Source organism: Elgaria multicarinata, chromosome 7 (assembly GCF_023053635.1).
Source record: "Elgaria multicarinata webbii isolate HBS135686 ecotype San Diego chromosome 7, rElgMul1.1.pri, whole genome shotgun sequence".
Lineage (NCBI taxonomy): Eukaryota > Metazoa > Chordata > Lepidosauria > Squamata > Anguidae > Elgaria > Elgaria multicarinata.
The window spans coordinates 61764697-61786795 of record NC_086177.1 but is presented as its reverse complement, the minus strand read 5'-3'; the positions used below and the strand labels follow the sequence as shown (position 1 = coordinate 61786795).

General features: G+C 41.7%; 1 protein-coding gene across 1 annotated transcript in view; it reads right to left on the bottom strand.

Moving 5' to 3' along the window:
- Nucleotides 1–10547: 10547 nt before the first annotated feature.
- The window catches only part of LOC134401577 (desmoglein-1-beta-like), a 51433-nt gene continuing 39881 nt past the window's right edge, over nt 10548–22099 (bottom strand). Inside the window, exons 12-16 of the mRNA XM_063130669.1 lie at nt 19268–19945; nt 18107–18258; nt 15106–15169; nt 13727–13941; nt 10548–11979 (exon numbers count right to left, since the gene is read on the bottom strand). Of these exons, the coding sequence (XP_062986739.1) occupies nt 11014–11979; nt 13727–13941; nt 15106–15169; nt 18107–18258; nt 19268–19945 (2075 nt within the window). The 3' untranslated portion in view covers nt 10548–11013. The remainder of the gene's footprint in view (nt 11980–13726; nt 13942–15105; nt 15170–18106; nt 18259–19267; nt 19946–22099) is intronic.

The window sequence follows — 22099 nt, the reverse complement described above, 5'->3', positions numbered from 1 at the left end:
GGAAAGATCCTTTTGGAGTTCTTCATACTCCACACTTTTAAACCACTCTAAATAATTTGTTGTCATCAGCAAACTTGGTCACCTCACTCATAGGCATCCACAGGAGGTGGCAAGGGGGAGGGGACAGTTGCACCACTCAGATAACCCATAATCTCCAGATTCCCAATCCTCCTCCTCCTAGCCCTTGTAGAACCTGAGTTATGAGGTAAATGTGCAGCCACTATTCTGCTGGTTTATTTTGTGCGAAACTAGCCTGCTCCTGTCTTTCAGTGTTTTAGACAATAAATGAAGTCATTGCAATGGTTAATACAGCCACTGTCTGGGTATGTCAAGCCTTTTGGGCATGTTAAGACTTTTTTGGGTCTTCCCTGTTAGGAAGTAATTGCAGCCTCATAAAACTACTTTGGAATCCAGGAGTTTAGTGTAGCTGAGTTTGGGCAGTGGTGTGTCTACCAAAAAACCAAAAGGTAACAGCAAAGACAGGAGTTCATGATCTTCTAACTCAGATCTTGTTAATAATTCACCCCCCTACCTGAGTTTATAAGATTAAAAAATATACCAAGAGTGGAAAAACATTGTGTGCAAAAGCTGTGGATTGATAGACATTGCTCAGATACTAGGTCTACCCATTGTGACAACAGAGAGTAAACCTGGTATACAAATGGTTCAGAAACCATGTCTTGGTAGACATGGTGCCCTTATTGCTGCTCAGTCACCAGAACTACCAGAAATGGTGGACTTGTTCTCTGATGCAATCATACACAAAATGTGCAACCATACACAAAATGTGCAGTTCCGGGGAAAATGTGCAATTCCAAAAGAACATTACTGCAGCTCAAAATTCAGCCCATGCAAAAATTGTTTTGTTAACTGGTGTAAAAAGTAAATTGATAATGTGAAAAGTGAATTGAGTAGTCCAGGGTTGTCTAGAATCCTAACCCTGATCAAGCATACCCATTTCTTCTCTCACTGCCAAAGATCCTCCCCAAAGACTCAATTGCTACTCTCTAAAGCTGCCCCCCCCCAACCTGGTGGCCTCCAGTTACTTTGGACTTCCACTTCGATCAGCTCCAACCAACATGGCCAATGGTCAGGAATGCTGGGAGTTGCAGTCCAAAACATCCAGAGGGCACCAAGTTGGGGGAGCCTGCTCTATGGAGTTTTCAATGTTTCCAAGATGAAGGAAATCATTCCGGGCAAGTCATGTGAAGTTGTCACTGTTATGATAAGGACAGTAATACAAAATATTAATATGATATTCTTAAAACAGCTGTATTGCATACAGCATTTGTTTCCCTCCTCTTGCTCCTAGGTGTGTGTGTGTTTCATTCCTCTCTCCAAAGAAAGTTTTGTTGGAATTCACAATACTTCTTGAATATAGCACTGTTCTGCATTAGTGCTGACAAAATCCCAGGATTTTCTACAGTCTGTGTAGTCTTCTAAATGTTACGGAAAGTGATGCTAAGCAACAAAGGGCACATACAGGGAAAGTACACAGATGTGCTGTAGTGGCATCCATTGCACATGTCAATTACAACCACAAACTGCTGTGCACTGCACCTTTGCCCCCCTTGGAAAAATTCCTGTGGACGTCCAAGATCTTACTGCTCACTCCTAAGAGCATTCGTTAACAAGTTAAAAAACACTGTCTGCTGTGGTCATGGAACCATGGAGATCAGGCAAGCAGTTCCTGCCTCTTGCAAAGGATCAAAATGGCACAGTGAGCAATACACCTGGGTACTGCTGCCAGAGCCCAGTTTGAAACCCCTAATGCCTTGCATCAGCCTTTCCCAACCTGGTGCTCTCCTGATGTGCTGGACTACAATGCCCATCATCTCCAGCCAGCTATGTCCAATTAGGAGATTGCATAAAGGGAAGGAACATGTGTATATGCCAACACAAAAAAGATATGCTAAAGAGCTGTGGCTAGTTGTGGCTAAAGCCCAGTGTGTGTTCAATGCATGTTTCTGAGTGTTTGGAGATACATCTTCCCCCCTTTACATATTGGCCTAGGTTGCATGTAAAAGAAGCCACCAGGAGTGAATTTCTTGTTATTGTGGCTACTGGCATTTTGAATATTTGAGTGGCAGAAGCACACCGTACCTTGCCATTATGTGTGAACTTAATGAGGGTGGTTGTCGGTGTGGTTAATAAGCTACCATCAACTCTAAAACAGGCCATGGGTTCTGGATGGATTGTCAATGACCCCCAACAACCTACCTATGCTGGGTTCACACATAATGACAAGCTATGGCGAATCCATATGGCAGCTTGAATATTCAAAATGGCAGTGGCTGCCACAACAAAAATCCTTGTTGGGAAAATCATTCACGGTGGCTTTTCATTATGTGCAAACTTTTTCAAAGTTTCAAATTTTTCTGCGTGTCTGCACTGCTTAAGCTTCAGTTTAAAACAAAAATGATCTTGAGTAGTAAGCCCTACACTACCCTGTTCTAATATAAGAAGAATCTACCTCTGCTAGAAACATGATGGTGATGTCATTTTCTTTTTATGAGCACTTTGCAGTCTTGTGATTGAACATTTTAAAAGAATTTTTTATTCTCAGTGAAACTTTCTCAGAATGTCACTCATAAATGCCACTCCCATCTTAAGCTGAGTTAGCCTAGGAAAACACTTTCGTCAGCATGTAGATATGTTTAACTCACTCTCATTGCGTCTGGGAAGACAAAGTAAGCCAGTCACGTATACCAAGGCTGACTCATCTATGGTCTGAATTTGCTCAGCCTGTGAAGTCAGGGATTAATCTGAGATAATTTTTAATCTAGTTTGTTTATTTTTTGAAGTTCTGTCTCCGTGTTGATTATGCTTTGACTTTTTTAAAAAATCTCGTTCATAGTTTTATTGTATTTAAATGGATTTTATTGTATTTTAATGGTTTTACTGTGATCTGCTTTGGGTGCTGGTGGTGGAAGTATTAGGACCAGAAAGTAGCATATAGATGTGTTTATAATTTTTTTTTTAAATGCAAAACACTGAATTTTTTCACTCCAAGGTTGATTGGGTGCATTATGTTAAAGTGAAAGTTGAAAATTTGGTGAATGTGGATGTTCACATATAAATACTTACTTTCTTCAAACATTTTTTTTGGGGGGGGGAATGTCTGAAATCCTAAAGAAAATTGGTTGCTCTTTGAAGAAAATAAAAGAAATAGCAGTACTCTCCCCCCCAGGTATTTCTCCCCCACCCCTGCCCATAACAAAATACAGAAAAGCACAACAAAAGTGAGAGGTATGTCACAGAACAGTGGCTGCCAATACTTCCCCTAAAGAAACACTTGCTTGACTTTTTTTATTGTGACACATCAGTCTTAGCATATGCTGCAGTGTGCGCTAACATACTTCCGCATACATAGATAGATAGATAGATAGATAGATATGTTGTTGGTGCATCATGACTCCCAATTCCCAAAGTTGTAGTGAACTCAATGACCGAGCACAACCCATCATGCATATTTCCTGAGCATGTGCCAGTGTTCTATGATTTCACATCTCTCTCCTGTGTTTCAGTGAGGCTTGCATGAGGAACATTCCCCCGTGGAATGGGTTGGGCTGTTGAGGAATAGTATGCATTGCTGCATCAAATGGTTTCCGCCCTTCTTAGTCATTTGAATTTCCCAATTAAAATGCAGGCAATGCACTCAATACCTTTCTTTCCTGGAAGTTACTGCTGAGAGTTGCACAAGCAAAATGGCTCTCAATTCTTACCTGAATTTTAGCACTGTGTAGACATGGTATAGGGCAGAGGTAGGCTGTCAGATGTTTGGGACTACAGTTCCCATGATTCATGATTATTGGCCACGCTGGTGGGGGCTGATGGGAGTTGTAGACCAAAACCCACCTGGAGGATACCTGGTTGCCCATGCCTGGTGTACAGGGTGGCGGTAAGGATTATGCTTGCTGGCTGCACCCTCTCATTACACCTGACCTCCACATGTTCTTCACAGAGAGATATGTGCATGCCCCACAATGCATATATGCTCCAAATGTACAACCTGTACCCTGGAAAAATGGAGGCTGTGGATTGCACATTTGGAGCCTACACATGTTGTTATGTGTGAACCCAGCGTAGGTTGGAATAGGGCATTCCTGGGATGTTGTTATTGTTATTATTATTATTATTTATTTATTTATTTATTTATTTATTTAGCACCATCTATGTACATGGTGCTGTACAGTGTAAAACAGTAAATAGCAAGACCCTGCAGCATAGGCTTACATTCTATTAAAATCATAGTAGAGCGATAAGGAGGGGAAGAGAATGCAAACAGGCACTGGGTAGGGTAAACAGGCACAGGGTAGGGTAAAACTAACAGTATAACAGTATAAAGTCCAAACAGCATCAAGTTTTAAAAGCTTTAGGAAAAAGAAAAGTTTTTAGCTGAGCTTTAAAAGCTGCGATTGAACTTGTGGATCTCAGATGTTCTGGAAGAGCGTTCCAGGCGTAAGGGGCAGCAGAAGAAAATGGACGAAGCCGAGCAAGGGAAGTAGAGACCCTTGGGCAGGCGAGAAGCATGGCATCAGAGGAGCGAAGAGCACGAGCGGGGCAATAGTGTGAGATGAGAGAGAAGAAATAGGAAGGAGCTAGACCGTGAAAAGCTTTGAAGGTCAACAGGAGAAGTTTATATTGGATTCTGAAGTGAGTTCAAAAGTGTGGAGATCCCCTGCAGAAAAAAGGTGACACTGGTGGTCTTAATCCCAGCTCCCCTATCCCATCACCATATATACAGGCTATACACATACAATATTTGCATAGGGGTTTTCATGGGCTTTAATGGATAGGAATAATACTGAAATCTTGTGGACTGACTTCGCCCCTATATACTGATATTGTGCAGTCCCACTGATGCCAAAGAGGCTGTAAACTAAGGGAGGACACCCTTCAATGCATGTATCCATAGTGGCACCTCATATTTTGTGATTTAGGATTTACCTGCGAATAAGGCCCATTAAACTCAATGGGACTTATTTCTGAATAGACCTGTATGTATAGGATTATGTGTTTAATCACATAGCAGTAAGTCACATAATATGTGAAACAAAGGATTGACTTTTCAGATCTCTCTCTATAAAACACGGAGGTGATGCATCACAATGTGGGGCACGGTGGAGATTCTGGGGTTGTGAGCAAGAACTTTGTGTTGCTAAGCAACAGGATATATAAACACAGCTGATACAGCTGGCATTGAACATATCATTGCCGAACCAGCGAGGGGGGAGCAGCTGGGAGGGAGTGGGGGAAGTGGCTAGGAGGGGTGAGTCTAATGGACTACCGGTAGGCCTTGCAGCTCGCCGGTGCACACGGGGGCCTCAGGTAAGTCCTGCAAGTTGGCAGGTGAGTGGGCAGGGGGGAGGGGCAGTAGCTGGGAGTGAGCAGGGGGGGAGTGGAGTGGAGCCCAGAGTAGAGGTCAGGCGGCTCGCCGGCATGCACAGAGGCCTCAGGTAAGTCTCATAGGTCAGTGGGAAGGCAAGTGATTGGGAGTGCTTGGGATGGCAGGACTCTCGGTCAGCCTCCGTGGAAAAGCCGGAAAAGTATGATAATATGCTAGCGCATAGATGCTTTGCACGAGTCAAGCTAGTTTAGGTTCACCATTCTTCACCACCACTTTGCTGCTAGGTGTACATGGCAGTTCCACATTCCCATGCTCCTATAAGTAGAAGATGCTTGCAATTATTGAAATGGAGATTTAACCCAGGGTAATGACAAACATGTTAATATTGATAAGGATTGTCCTCCCCTCCCTCTTTTTTTTTTACCCATTTGGATTTACAAATATTTCGCCATAGGCAACATTCAGCACAAATTAAACACTTTTACGTCTTATTGAATTCATTTGGGAAAAGTTAAGCACGGCCTTAAATGTCCAATTGAATGCAATGGGCTTGTAAAGTGTTTAACTGTATTATACCTTATCATTCCAGCATCCTTGGATGCATTAAAACTGCACATCTAAAACTGAAGTTGAATAGACACAGAGGCCCAGGCAAGATTCACCCCCTTGCAGGTTTCTGAGTCAGGCTGCATGAGGCTTCGGTGATGACCTGCTTTGGCCTTGGGGTGCCTCAGGCCAATCCAGCACTACTCTGGATTCAGGCTGAGGTGGGCTAAATCATCCCGCCTTGCCTCGGATCCCAGGATTCAGCCCAAGGCGGTGCACAGCCCTATCGTACATTCCAAATATAGAGAGTCTTCCCGACTCAGTTATTTGTTCTACTACTTCCACATGTGACATATGGATGCTTGTGTATCCAGTTGTGGAACTGCCTGAATAGTTACTTCTCTTCTGCTTGTTAGATACCTCCGGCAGAGGTATCTAACAAGCAGAAGAGAAATAACTATTCATGCAGTTCCACAACTGGATGAATAGCAAAGGATGGACAACCACCTTTCAGAGATGTTGTAGCTGTATCCTACATTGTAGGAGATGATAATGGCAAGCTGCTCACAAGCATAGAAGGATGTGATAAATAGGAAGACATGGGTTGAAATGGAGAAGCATGACTCATGCTTCTTTGCCCAAAGCCTCAGTGATGCGAAATGTATATCTGACATGAATACCGAAACTGATTTTGAAGTTATATATACTGGGAAATGATGCATGTGTGGAAAAAGTGGAAATTTTGGTCAAAATGGCTGATGGCACGTTCTAGTGTGATCTGGATTTGAGACTAATTGAAATGGTGCATCAAAATGGTTGGCAAAATGACATTACTGTAAAATAATACTGAACATGAAGAGTGTAATTGTGGAGATGGGGAAAAGGTGGCAAAGTTCCAATCTCTTAGATGTTTTGCATCTTTAAACCACACATTCAACAAGTGCAGTCTTTCTCATCACTATATAATCATGCTGTCAATGAAAGCTGCATCTATTGAATTTCTGCCTGCTTGGTTGGGGGCTTCAGGCTGGGCAGAGGTCATCTGGAGTAGTTTGGGAGGGTTTGTACCCGGTTCTCTGGACTGGGAGCTTATGCCTGGCTCTGCACAGTTGAGGCTCAGGGTGTGCGTGTGTGATGTCTAGGATGGGGATCATGTCTGAGATGGGGGTGACATATAGGATGGGGCTTCTGGGGTGATATACGGGGCAGGGGTTCCCCACTTACTCCTGTGGAGTGTTACACATTAGCTGAACTCCACTTATCCAAAATTTGGATCCAAACTATTGTTCCTTTTTGCCTAAGAAACCCGATACCCGACCAGCCGGAACGGTTTGGACAGGAAACAGTTGTTGCCAGGGGGAAGGAGAAGAGCAAAGGCACCTCACGTGCTTAGGCATGTGTGCCTTGAGTGACAGGGTGGGGCTGGGACTATAAGAGCCGACCGCCCAGAAGCCCGGCCTCTTTCGTCTCAGCTCCCACACTGAATAAGTAAATGGTACCTTGCTTTCTAGAATGTACACTTAAGATTGCAGCTCAAAGACCTATAAACCACAATCAAAAGTAAATAAGTCTAACAAGAGAGTTTGGCCAGAAGTTTTTATTAAACTGAATACTATTTTACATCTTCAAATGTAAGTTGCCAATTTACTGTAACCCCAGAGCTTCAATAGTTCACTCACAAACAAAACAATTCTTTAAAAAAATGATAACAATAGAAAACAGCAATGGGAGTTACTACTCAGAAATGCTTTGGGCATGCAACTTGAAGGATAGCGTTATTGTTGGTTGATAAGTGAAAAAGCAAGTATTAAAGGCTATGTTTGCTAGCTATTAAACTGCTAGCTATTAAAAGAGTATCAGTGGACACTAAAGACAAGAAAGCTGCTATACCTCAAAAAAACTTTCAAAGTTACATGTTTGTATTGGGATTATTTTTACTCCCAGACATTAATTCAAATATAAAACAGTCATATCCATAAGCATAAAAGGAAAAATATAGGAAATGATTCTGCAAATTACAGCCATGTAGCACTATGGAAATCATAATATTTTTAGACCGGCATAAAATATTTTGCATAAGGAAGTACTTGTTTTAAAAATGGTATATGCTAATGTTTATCATAAAATGTGTGTGTGATACATATTTGGGGAAGGCTGTTTTACTGCCAGAGATTGTGATACGTTAACACTTGAAAGGGAAATATATGCCTTGAATTTTAGCTAGCAAAATCAAATCAGAAAGCCAAATCTGAATTAGTGCTTCATACTATTCAGGCTTTTCTCATGAGGATGACTAAGTGGTGCTCCATTTGAACCAGGATTTGAACCATGCCTATTCTATAGCAATGGTTATCAACACTTGTAACAATAACCAAATTGAGAACCACCACCAAATAAAGATTTTAAATTTGTTTGCATCAGACTTATCCAGAGTAGAACCAACAGGACCTAAGTTAGTCACAAGTAACTGGAGTCCCATTGATTTCAGTGGGTCAATGCCAAGCATGACTAAGTCTGGATCCAATCAAACCTATTATTGTGATATTATGGGGAAATCTTTTACAGCTGAAATATGCAAAAGCAGAATTGTAATCGTGGTGAATGGAGACTAAAAGTGGGAATAGCTGAACAAACAAAAATGGGTTGGATCAGACTCTGACATATGTAGAATAGATCACTGGAATTATTGGGCCTTAGGTTAGTCATGCTTAGGACGTTGGAATGATGGGTCATGACTAACGTAAATCCCATTCATTTCAAAGAATATGGTGTATGCATAACTAAGAATGGTTCCAGCTCAAGGCATGGTGTATTAGCTCATACAGTTGAATAATTACGGGGAATTCCCACAGCTATAGTTTTGTTAGAGAGGCTAGATATGTTTTACACAGAATTCTCAGCACCCTAGTCAAACTATAATTTCCAGGATTATTTTGGGGGGAAAACATTATAATTAAACTGGTATAAAGCTATATTTTGTGCTCATGCCCTTGCAGTATTCAAGGCTGTGAAACTGGAGAGATGCAAAGAAATATGAAGAAATACTAAGGCTGCTTCTGAAGTTACTTTGCTTAACTCATGTTTTTAAAATGTGTGTAGGGAAGAGGCAGGAAAATGGCTGGAAGTGAACAATTTGGAAACATAAGAAAAGTAAGGTGAAGTTACCAGATAAGTCTGCAATAGATGTGCTAGAAATGGGTTTTGTATTTACATCCGACTCTTCTGTGTGCTTAATGAGCCATTTTCTGGCTGTTTCTCTATACACATTTTAAGAACAGAAGTAGGAAAACCGAACAGTAGGAGCGGCCCTAAGTAGCCATAAAAAACATCCTTACATTTCTAAAGATCCTTATCAAAATAATGGAGTACATAAAAAGTACAGTGAGTAGATTATTATAGTCTGGCAGAAAAATTATCCTTGTGAATAACAACTATATTTACACTACAGGGCATATTGTCTACACTGCAGTTACTTACAGTTTACATATGGTACAACTAAAATGCATAGATCAATCCAAAGAATTATGTAATTAATTATGCCCAGTGAGGGTTTGGACTTGTATCCCTCAAAAAGCAAGAGGCTGTTCCACCTGGCAAACCAGACTGGAAACTGATAGATTATCTCCAATACATTTTTAACTGTGCTGGGAATGAAAAGTGTCTTTATATTCAGAATCATATATTGCGAGTTTGTGTTAAAGCATAAGATCTGCTTTCCAAAGAGCAAGTCCAAAGTTTTACTGGGTGTATGCAAGCCTCTTGGGCATGCCTAAAACAGGTCTATGGATCCGGCCAATGTAGTCCTTATTTTCAGTACTTTAACGACCTAGCTTTAGGCGTTTTTAAACTTCCATAAAAACAGTAATCAACATAGAAAAGATTTGGGTAGTGCAATCCAATTCTTACTCCATGAGTAATCCATGTTTACATAGAAGTAAATCCCACTGATTTTTCAATAGGATTTACTCCAAGTAAGCATGCATAGGATTTCAGCCTTAGTATTTTGCAGCAGCATGTAAACTTGGTAGCAAACACTTAGTTGGAGATCTTATGTTATTGTCAAAATAAACATTTGGCAGGGCAAGTTTCTTGGAAGTTATGCCTTTTAATATTCCACTTTTCTTTTAAAATATAATTATTACATATTCTCTGAATCATTGTGCTCATGCTTTGATAACAATTTTAGGTTTTTCTTTTCTGCCAATTTGCGGTGTAGAGTAAACTCCATAGTATACGCAGAAGGCTAGTAGGGTACTTGGCAATATTTGGAAATCTGGACAGAGCCCAATAAAACTAAGAGATTCATGATAAAACGCAAGGACTTTCCAGTGGCTAGGTAGGAAGAGCTTGTATTCAAACACTTCCTCACAGAAGGTCCTAATCCACATCCTCACCATTCATAAATATTGCCAAGATATGCCATAATCTTAATCCTGATAGAGTTTTCTTTTGTTAGAACTATGTATTGTCACTATAAAAGTCTGTTCTATTGATTGCCTGCCTTATTGCATACGATCTCAGTCATATTAAATTGATGTATTCCATGTTTTCCTGATTTCTCCACTCTGGTAAAAATTTACTGTCTAGTTGCTTCGTGCTTACTGAACTATGTGTTACATATGGAGCTATTACTTGGAACAGATTCCATGGAAGTGTTATAAAACAAGATAAACAATTTCAGAACTGAATGAAACAGCTCAGTGAGTGTTTAAGGCTGTTCCTATAAGCCACTAAGGCCATGCTGGCAAAAAGAAATTAATAATAATAGCAATACAGCAAGCAAATACAGAGGACTTTCATTTAATGACTGTAGGAAGGTGGTGTGATGGATTAACAATGCTCTTCAACAACAAGTATGTGCAAAAGGCCTAACCAGTGGTTTCTGCAGTTTTGGGGTGGGGATGGGATGGGGAATGTACCAGAGCTTTCCTGAATTAAGATTGCCTCTGTATTTCCTTTTGGACTGGATAGCTTTAAGAGATTCTTTTACAGACAAGAATCATTCATTTTTTTTCCTTAGTGTGATTTGCTATGTATAAATAATAATAAAAACAATGTTCAGTGGCAAATCTAACAAAAATGGGGAGCTTTGCAGCAACTTATAAATGTAAGTGGTCTTACTGATTTGAATACTGTATAGTACTGTACTTCGTTACCCTTCTTCGAGATGTACCTGGGGAAGCAGATCCAATTGTCTGACTAAGGAGATTATCAGGACCAAGCATTTGACCTGTGAGGCTGCCTAGACCCCCAACGCCACTCATGCTACCAATCCCACCGCTCATTCCTCCTGCCCCAGACACCACTCTTTCTGTAACCACCACATTACGTCCACCGGATAGCTCAGAATGAATGCCTGGCATGCCGGTGGCAGGTCGAATCACTCTTTCTGTCACAACTACATTGGACCCATCAGCCAGATCGGGAATGCTCATAGAGGTGGGCAATCTTGAATTTGGAGCGATTACCCTTTCTGTGACTACCATGTTTGACCCATCAGGTAGCTCCGGAATATCTATCATGCCATGCAAATTGGTGACTGAGGCAGGAGCAAGCACTCTTTCTGTTACCACAACATTTGATCCACACAGAGGATCAACGTTAATTGTGGGAGGTTTCAGTGATGACCCCGATGTATATGTTTCAGTTACTACTACGTTACCATGGACCATAGGATCAGGTATAGGCCTTGGCGGAGGTTGTACAGTAGAAGATGTTGTGTAAGTGTTTTCAGTAACAACTGTTGTGCCACCAACAGCAGTAGGTGGAGGCATAGTCGAAGATGTATTGACAACAATGGTAGTTCCAGGCGGTGGCAGGCTTACATCAATATCTGGATTAGGCAGAGATGGCCAAGGTGAGTTATCATCTGGGAATGGTTCAATTTCTATACCCAAGCAGATTTCTGCCAAGGTCTTAAACTTAGGTCCCAATGTATCCAGATAGGTGTCATCCAAATCATCTCCAATAAAACTGCAACAGCCAATGGAACCAACAGGAGTGCCTATACCCTCATGATCATAGATCAGGAGACAATCATTTGCAGGTCTGCCTTCGTCTTCGTCAGCATAGGCAAACGCTTTCTAAAAATAAAGGAAGGGCAAGAGAGAATTAGAGTGTTTCTTTTCTGGTGATCAATATGGGGAGGAAAATCAAAACTGTTAGGAGATTTAGGATGCAATCCTATGTGTGTATATACAGAAAAAGGCCTATAATTCCAAGCATGCCCCAGCCAGCCGTGTAGGCCTTTTCTCTCAACATACATAGGATAGCGCCTTTAATGGATGATTATTGAAAAGCAAGCAGAATATGTTGGACGCAGCAGTTAGGTTTGTCAGATAAGTTCCTTCTGTGGGAGCTGAAGGCCATGCATACATAGTGGATATTCCCCTAGACTGTGACCTGAAGCTATGGATATTCGTCTGAATTCTGCACATAGTGCTCTCAGAAATGTCTGCTGCTTTATGGTTTGTCAGACTTAGGGATGTTTGTGCTCCAGGCAATTCTGCACACAAGCAATCCAAAGCAAAGTCAAATTCTGCAAACTGCATACATTAAGTGAAGTTAGAAAATTTGTTTAGATTCCAGTTTGCATAATTTATTCTGTTTTTTAAAGCTATTTCCCCCCCGCCCCCCAATAATTCATTCTGGTTTTGTAGTCACGAACTGGAACAAGAATAGGAAATCCTCCTACAGTTTTTGGCAACTTTATCTGACTGCTGCGATTTGACCAGACATTATTCACACACTTTCCAGCATGTTTTGAAAACATTGGGACTAGAATCGTGTTTTTAAAAAAATGAAAAAAGAAAATTAAAAGAAAGCTAAGATTCCCAGGAAGCTGAATGTCAACAAGCTAAATTTTGTACCCTAAACCACAAGTTGTGTTACTCCCATAGAATTGTGGTGGTTACCCTTTTGATAGAGCTAGTGCTTGTTCAAGAAATCAGCCAAACCATGGTTTAGATCAGGGGTAGTCAACCCTTAGGCTGCAGCCATTTTTTCCTGGTTGTGGCAACAGCAGCAGCTCATTCTGAGGGTGGAATATGTCCCCTGAACTTGCAAAGTTGTCCATCCATGTTTTAGATGATCGCAAAAAAGCCTGCATGAGCCTCAGGCTTATGTGCTCCCCTCCCACTTTAGAACAAACCACAATTTCACATTATGTACATATGTGGGGAACTGTGCCTTGTTTTAACCACAGCTAATTAATTAAACAAATCAGGATCAAACTGTTGTTTTATATCTGGTTTGTGAACTAACTGTGAAAAAAGATGGGAATCCTCACATGAAGTAGATGTGCAATTACTTAGTTGCCTAGCTCAGAGAATAAATAAGGAATCATATTTCCAGCAGGTTTCTCATTAATATAAATATTTGTAATTTTCAAAATGTATAAGTTCCAAATATTAGTTCATATCTCGCTTACAAAAGCCTATAACATTTTTATTAATGTCATATCCACACTTGTTTTCTGTCAGTGACTTGTGTGAAAATTAAGGGTGTTTCAAAATGGCCACCCTCAATTGGTAGAGGACATTTTGGCAATTTTCAGGGGGGGGCATTCCAGTTGTTCCAGAGGTGCCTCACCTCTGAGGCAGAGCATCCTAAAATGCTGCCTCTGCCCCCACTGTTTGCGTAAGCAACCCGGTTCAGCAATCTGGATAACAGCACTAGTGAAAATATCTTACTTCTCTAATCCTGAATATTTTCTTATTGAAATTAATTCCTACATATATTTTTTATGATTGTAGTTTAGAATTAATGTCAATGGTGCAAAACGTATAAATTTGGTAAACTTTATATTAAAAACAAAGAAACATGAGTTACCTCAGAAAAGTAACTGTCTAAGAAAGCCATATTCACTCCACTTTCTCTGTATTCTTTAATTGTTCCAAATGCTTCTTTTCTTCCCATTGTTCCATAGCCTGAAGTCTGCCCATAACCAAGGGTTGTTCCGTATTCTTTAGTTGCACCAAGTGCTGTTGTTTCTTCAACTCCTGTACCAACCATCCCTCTATCTTGGTACTTCGTTGCGCAGATTTCTGGAAAAACAACAGTATTATTGCATGGTGCTTTCAGTATCATTACATTATGCTTTCTGTGTAGTTACAAACAGCCTGGTCAAACAACTAATGCTGACACCAATTCAAGTCAATTTAGTCCCAATTAATGTTGGCAAGCTGTTAATTCAGCAATCCAAGTTATTCAATTTGGACCATTTGTGGTAACTTGGGCCATAGCTAGACCTAGGGTTTATTCTTGGATCATCCAGGGGTCAAACCTGTTCATCTAGGTGACACACAGGGGATCCAGTGCTCAGGCAGGGCTGAACCCTGGATGATCCCAGGATAAACCTTAGGTCTAGCTGTGGCCCAAGTGAAATTCAAATGAACCTTATTTCGGTGTTCTAAAGCAAACTGTTGTGAAATCCCTCTGTCAATTTCCTGCCAATTGTGTCATTGTAGCTGTGGCAGCCACCACCATTTCTGCCACTGCTAAATCTTTTACCTGTTTGAAATCCATCCAGAGAACACTTGTTATTGGGTGGATTAAATATATAATAAATAAATAAAATAAGCTAACACACATCATTTTCTTCGTGGGTCACTGATTTTTTGAGGCAATAACTTATTACAGAGATGTTGCACAAGATCCAGATTCTCCCCTGCACACTTAGCAGTTGTATTGCAGGGGGGGGGGGGGAATCACAGCACAGATTGGCATAGTTTGCCATTTGGGGCTGGTTTGCATGGTCTCCACAGCCCTTAAATAAGCCATGGTGGGTTGTGGTGCATGCCAGTGGCCACTTATCATGTAAGTGTGTAGGAATGAAATGGAAGTTTTAGAAATCACCTAGAGCCTTGCTAGACGGCAGGTCAACCCGGTTGTGTATTCTCATTTCTGTAGCAGTCTATTACTTTGGAGGGAATGGGAAAGCCTACTTTAAAAAGAGCTCTGTGTGCAAAATGGAGCACCTGCTGAGCTCGGAATTTTGGTGCAGGATCCAGTGGGGCCAGATGTCCATTAATTTCAGTGGGACTAAAAGATTTAAACACTAGCAGATTGACAGGGTTGTGGAATTGGAGTCTCCTTCTCAAACAGTCTTATCTGTTCTAAAGGCTTTTGTAATATTCTTTGAGAAAAACAATTGAGAGATGTATTATTTAGTAAAATTAAAACTGCAGAGAGGTTTAGCATATACTTACCAGAGGAGTCACCATAATCTTCTCTACCTTTAATTATTCCAGGCCCACAAATATTTGAAACATCCTGAAAACGCAAAACAAACAGGTACATTTTTAAGAGACATTAATTGTGAACCGCCCAGAGAGCTCCGGCTATTGGGCAGTACAGAAATGTAATCAATCAATCAATCAATCAATCAATCAAGATTAAAGTACAGAGTTTTGCCATGATTCAGAGCTGTTGTGTTCTCAGATCCCACTCCTGTCTCGCCTAGAAGGTGACAGGCAGTGTTAGAGGTGTCTGGCACAAACGAAAAACTATGGGGTTTTTCACACTCTGAAATGAACCATGGTGGCTCATTTATTCCATCACTAACCCACACTGCTGGAGTCAGGTGATCATGCGCTCCTTGGAAAATGGTAGTTTGTTTTCCTCTTAGTCCATCTGCCTGCTCCCTGCATATACTCAGTGGTTTTGTGGCACAATTTTTTTTAAAGAGTAAAACTAGATATGTATGAATTTTGTGGATTGTGAGGCAACTTCTGTTCTATCATCAGCTCATTGATGGAATCGGGTTTTTTGTCCAAGAATTTAGTTCTATTTGTGCTAATTTGCAATAGTACAAATACACACTTGTGCAAATTTACATTAATTAATATGCATTAGTTAATGAAAACATAACTGTCCTCCCCAGTAGTTCAGGTTGAAAGGTAAGTTGGTATGGAATGGCATACTGTGACTGTATGTTTTAACAAGCCTACTTCAATCACTGCCCATGCTGTGGAGGAGCTGCTGGAGTTATAGCTTACTCAGGCTGTAAAAATGTATGTTTTCCTGCAGATACTGAATTGCTGTCCACTAAATTGGCAGCCCCCAATGAATGGCAAATGAGGCGTGCATATCTATTCTGAATTTCCCAAAATTTGAAAAGTTCCAGGAAAAAGAAAATGGCAGCCTCTACAAGAACGCTGTGTTCATGTGCAGCTCCCACTTAACTTTCAAAAGAACTTCCCTGTAGATTGTCTTCTTCTTTTTAACTCCTTAAGCACTCCTTCAGTAAATATCTCACTTCCATGATAAACAATTTGAAAATGGATAAGCCTCCCCTTTTTATTTTATTTTTAAAATAAATTAAAAATAATATACCTTCAGGGCTGAAGCCAGTGGGTGCCAAAACATATCTCATTTAATGCTTTACTTTGCAGACTTTTAGGTCTGTTATTTTCTTTGATGCAGAAGTTAGTCATCCATTAACTCCTAATATATTTCGTTGCAGTTAAAAAAAAAAGAAGACTGCCCCAACTTTTCCTCCAGGAGAAATGAATGTTCAGGTTCAGCAGTATTTATTTGATACTCCATGAATCTTTGGCTCTGAGCTACCTGTTTATGCAGCTACTTCTGCATAAACTTGACTGCACTGAAGAGATCCTTCTCCACATGTCCCCGCATTCAGAAAGGTGGAAGCGAACCAGAAAGAGGGCCTTCTCAGTTGTGGCACCTCCACTTTGGGAGGCTCACTTATGCCTTTTTGGTGGCAGACAAAGCCTTAAATCCCACCCATCCCCAGCCTTTTATATTCTGCCATGAGCTGGTTTTAAACTCTGCTTCTGACATAGTTTACCTGTCTGTATTTTAATGTTTTGAGTTGTTTTGCTCTGTTGGGTTTGTTGTTTATTTCGACTGTTTTAATAGTATTTGTGAGCAACTCTAGAAGTAAAAACACTGAAGAATGGGATACATTTTTTTTAAATAAAACAGTTTAGATAGACAGACAGATAATAGACTCATAAACACATAGACAATTATGATTGTGTTGGAAAGTGCGACAACGTCAGAAGTTTGGAACTGGTAACAGGATAGATCACATATCAGGGATACACAAGCTAGTGCCTAGGTATGTCAGACACATCTGTGATGGATTCAAATGAGTTCAGATTTCTGTGAATCCACCCCATGGATTCTGTAGCAGACTGGCCTTTTACTTTCCAGAATTCTATGCAAGTTTTGTTGTTGTTTATTCGTTCAGTCGTTTCCGACTCTTTGTGACTTCATGGACCAGCCCACGCCAGAGCTTTCTGTTGGCTGTCGCCACCCCTAGCTCCCCCAACGTCAAGTCTGTCACCTCCAGAATATCATCCATCCATCTTGCCCTTGGTCGGCCCCTCTTCCTTTTGCCTTCCACTTTCCCTAACATTAGCCTCTTCTCCAGGGCATCCTGTCTTCTCATTATGTGGCCAAAGTACTTCAGTTTTGCCTTTAATACCATTCCCTCAAGCGAGCAGTCTGGCTTTATTTCCTGGAGTATGGACTGGTTTGATCTTCTTGCAGTCCAAGGCACTCTCAGAATTTTCCTCCAACACCACAGTTCAAAAGCATCTATCTTCCTTCGCTCAGCTTTCCTTATGGTCCAGCTCTCGCAGCCATAGGTTACTACGGGGAATACCATTGCTTTAACTATGCGGACCTTTGTTGTCAGTGTGGTGTCTCTGCTCTTAACTATTTTATCAAGATTTGTCATTGCTCTCCTCCCAAGAAGTAAACGTCTTCTGATTTCCTGGCTGCAGTCAACGTCTGCAGTAATCTTAGTCGTACAAAAATAAAAAAATAAAATAAAAACACTGACTGAAAATGCACATTTCCATACATAGGCTAAAACATGAAAATGCCATTTTTGGGTGTGTGTTTTTCCCATTTGCGCAACTGTGCATTTTTGGAAGTGTACATCTGTGCAAGTTTGAGAAATTGAGAAAAATCCAATTCTGTCAAGGAGAGAGTGAAGGAACGAAAGATGCCTGACAACCCACGAAACACAGACAGAACAGATTTAACAAAATCTCTACTAGTGCCTTCCAAGTGTTTGGGGCTACATTTCTCATAATCCGTTGCCATTGGGCATGCTGGCTGAGGCTGATGGGCACCGTATTCCAAAACCCTTGGAGGACAATAGGTTGCCTATCCCATCTATCTATCTATCTATCTATCTATCTATCTATCTATCTATCTATCAAGTAATGCACTCACTCGGTCTTCAGGCTGCGCTCCTTCAATTCCCCATGAGTGAATCGCACCTTCTGTGCATTCCGGTACAGGCTCAAATCCAGCCCCAACTCCACCAGCAGGACCAGATCCACAATAGCCACAACAGCCACTCTGTGACATCAAAATTGGCACCACTGATAAAAGAAACAAACAAAAAGGGACACCCTTTTTAACCCTTAAGCTGAATAATTGTCTCCATTATATAAATGAAAATACACAGCCTGTTTTTTGAGGAGAGGTAAATTCCGAGACTCAAAAGACATTTGAAACAAAACAAAACACTTTCTGTATGTTTGCCTTTAAATTCAGTAGATCATGCCCATTTATTTCTGACCACTTTGGAGTTACGGAGATAAGCATTATGAACAACACATTATTTTTAACTATCCTTCTTTTGCATGAACAAGTAAGCTGAGACAAAGTTCCAGGATATCACTTTGATGCAAGTAGACAACCTGCCCCACTGGGGCTGGAACTCAATCTATCTCCATCTCTCTCACTGGCATAGCAGGTGCCCTGACAGCCAGCCCTCAAGGCTTGGTTGTAAATATACATGTGTATACATATGTGTGTGAATAAACATATAGTTAGTGGCAGGGCTGGCCTTAGGGGTGGGTGAATTGGAGACTTGCCCTGGGTGCTGAGCTGAAAGGACACAGTTTTTGTTGAGTGCACTGTCTGCATTTAGCTTGGACCAGGGTGAAAAATTAGTGGACATCTTTTAACCATTTTTTCAAACTTCTACAGGTTGCTTGGGTGCTATCTATAAAAAAATGAACTTTCACAAATAAGCTTTGAAATACGTTTCTTTTTCCATTTCCAGTTTGATGTCCATCAGCAGAACACACACTGATTTTGCTAGGTTTTGCAGTTCTGCACAAGCTACACATTTGACAATGCTGCAAAACTGACTGGGTGGGGGTTAAGCACTGATGGCCCTTCTTGCCAAGGGAGTAATATATCCTAGGGCTTGGTCTGGCCCTACTTATTTCATGGGAAGGTGCATAGGCTAACTTTATGAAAGCAGTAATGATATAGAAAAAGGTTAAATAAGAGAGAACAGAGGTCTTATGTTTGAAAAGCAAGCAGATTTAAAAAACAAACAAAATAGACATAATACATCTAATTTAGTGGAATACTTACACACAAATATTAATCCTCCAAGAAACATGAGACCAATGGCAGCAGGACTGAGTCCAGTTATTCCACCTGCTTGTCTTCCACCAACACCTCCTCCACCTATACCACCATTAATACTACCTTCATAACCACCAGTACCACCAGTACCAACACCAGTACCAACACCAGAACCAACACTAGTACCAACACCAGTACCACCATCTCCTCCGCCACCCATTCCTCCTCCTCCACCACCCATTCCTCCACCACCACCACCCATTCCTCCTCCTCCACCACCCATTCCTCCACCACCACCACCCATTCCTCCTCCACCACCACCCATTCCTCCACCACCCATTCCTCCACCACCACCACCCATTCCTCCTCCTCCACCACCCATTCCTCCTCCTCCACCACCCATTCCTCCTCCTCCACCACCCATTCCTCCTCCACCACCACCCATTCCTCCACCACCACCACCACCCATTCCTCCTCCTCCACCACCTGCACCACCACCAATAATAGTAACTTTGATTCTTTGAGTAGCATATTCAACACAGTTTCCATTATAATCACAGTGACAGGCTTGCAAAGGAACTACCAGTGGCATTTCACATCTTCTGCCACTGTTGTCAGACACTTCAATTTGGACCTCATGAATGACAAATTGAATATTGTTGGAGTATAGTGCTGCCGAGGTATCTGTTGAGTAGGGGAAGAAAGAGAATATTTATTTATTATTGCATTTATATCCTCCCTTTTTCCCCTCCACTGAACCCGAGGCGGTGTACATCCTCCTCCTCTACATTTTATCCTCACAACAACCCTGTGAGGTAGGTTGGGCTGAGAGTTTGTGACTGGCCCAAAGTCACCCAGTGGGTTTCCATGGCTGAGTGGGGACTAGAACCCGACTCCCAGTCCAACACCTTAGCCACTACACCACACTGGCATTCTGCTTTGGAGTCTCTTTATTCAGATGCAGTTCATGCTCCTGAGTAAAATTAGCATGATGTTGCTTATAAAAGCTCAAGAGACCCAGGCCTTAGCTAAACTTACCTTATAATCTAGGACAGAGGAGGGAAGATCTCACATTGTGTTTAACACAAGATCCCTCTTCCGTTTACATGTGAGGCGTGACGACCTCAGGAACAGAGGTGTCGCGCCCACCATTTTTATTTTTTAAAGGAGAAGCAGCTCATGAATGCTTGTGCGCTGAAGGTAAGTGTTTTTTAAAAATTTAATTTAGTTTCCCCGCTCCCCCCACCCTAACCCTGATGGGCGAAGTGGTCCTGAGGAGTGCTGTGCCCCATGCGCAGATCCCAGCTCCATGCAAATAATCACGTGGGGCCGGGTCAAACCGCGGCAACGGTCCACACATTCCATTGTCTCGGGCTCAGCTCGGGACCACAGAAAAAGCAGGCCCATTGGAGAGGGCTCTATCTTGGGGCAAGGAGGGATCATTCCTCCCTGATCCTGGGATCCCCTGTGCATCATGTGGATGCACAGGGATGATCCCGGGGTTCGCCCATGATAAAGCCCGGTCAGCTAAGGCCCCAGAGTCCTTAGGAGGAAAGATGGGTCTGTATTAGGGGAGACATGATAGCACTCTTCAAATACTTAAAAGGTTGTCACACAGAGGAGGGCCAGGATCTCTTCTCGATCCTCCCAGAGTGCAGGACACGGAATAACAGGCTCAAGTTAAAGGAAGCCAGATTCCAGCTGGATATCAGGAAAAACTTCCTGACTGTTAGAGCAGTACGACAATGGAATCAGTTACCTAGGGAGGTTGTGGGCTCTCCCACACTAGAGGCCTTCAAGAGGCAGCTGGACAAGCATCTGTCAGGGAAGCTTTAGGGTGGATTCCTGCATTGAGCAGGGGGTTGGACTCGATGGCCTTGTAGGCCCCTTCCAACTCTGCTATTCTATGATTGTATGATTAATTTCTCAGTGCCCACCTGGTTGCAATAAAATAACATTTTTTGTTTATTTCTTGAAACACACTGCAGCTCTGTTACCGATTTCTGTCTTTATCTGTTCTGTACTCTTCCAGCTGATGCATATACCAGGATATCAGAAATATCTTATAAGAACTGGCTGTCAGCTGACATAAGTGAGGGAAGGCAGGTACCCTAGAGCTACTCTGATTCTGTTGATCAATGAGAAGTTGGAGAGCAGGAGAAAGCTCTTCTGCAGCCACTTCATGCTTGGACAACTCAAGGAGGAGCTTGCATAGCCTCTAGCAATAACTTTGAGAACTGTTTAATTAATTAATTAAGGCTTGTAAGGGACACTTATATTAAATTAAAGTTAAATTATGTTCCACTGAGTCTTTGCTACAATGAGGCCTTGGTCCTCTATTTGATCCACATGAACTAGATTTCCCCCCACTTTTCAGCCCAGATTCTCCGTGTTGGGTAGACCCCCTGCCCTCTGCCTTGGAGTTGATAAGAATCCAGAAATAACCACTGCTGGATTCTGTAAGGGGGTGAGTGGAAAGAACAGCAAGAGAAGGTGAGAGGGGTGGGTGGAGGGGAGGAAAGCCCTCTTGTGCAAAGGATTTTTAGGACCTGCTCCCATCCACAGTGTGGTGGGACATGCACACACAGCTGTGTGAAAGGAACCTTACAAACTCACCCAACAAACAAATGGGGTCAATCTACATTAGCTAGCTATGTTAGGTAGTTACACCAGCTATAATGTTTGGCTCATTTGCATGGTACATCATGCACTCCCCTATAGTTTGACCATATGAAAAGGAGGACAGGCTTCTCTTTCTTTAACAGTTGTATTGAAAAGGGAATTTCAGGGGGTGTCATTTGTCTGCATGCAGCACATGGTGAAATTCCCTCTTCATCA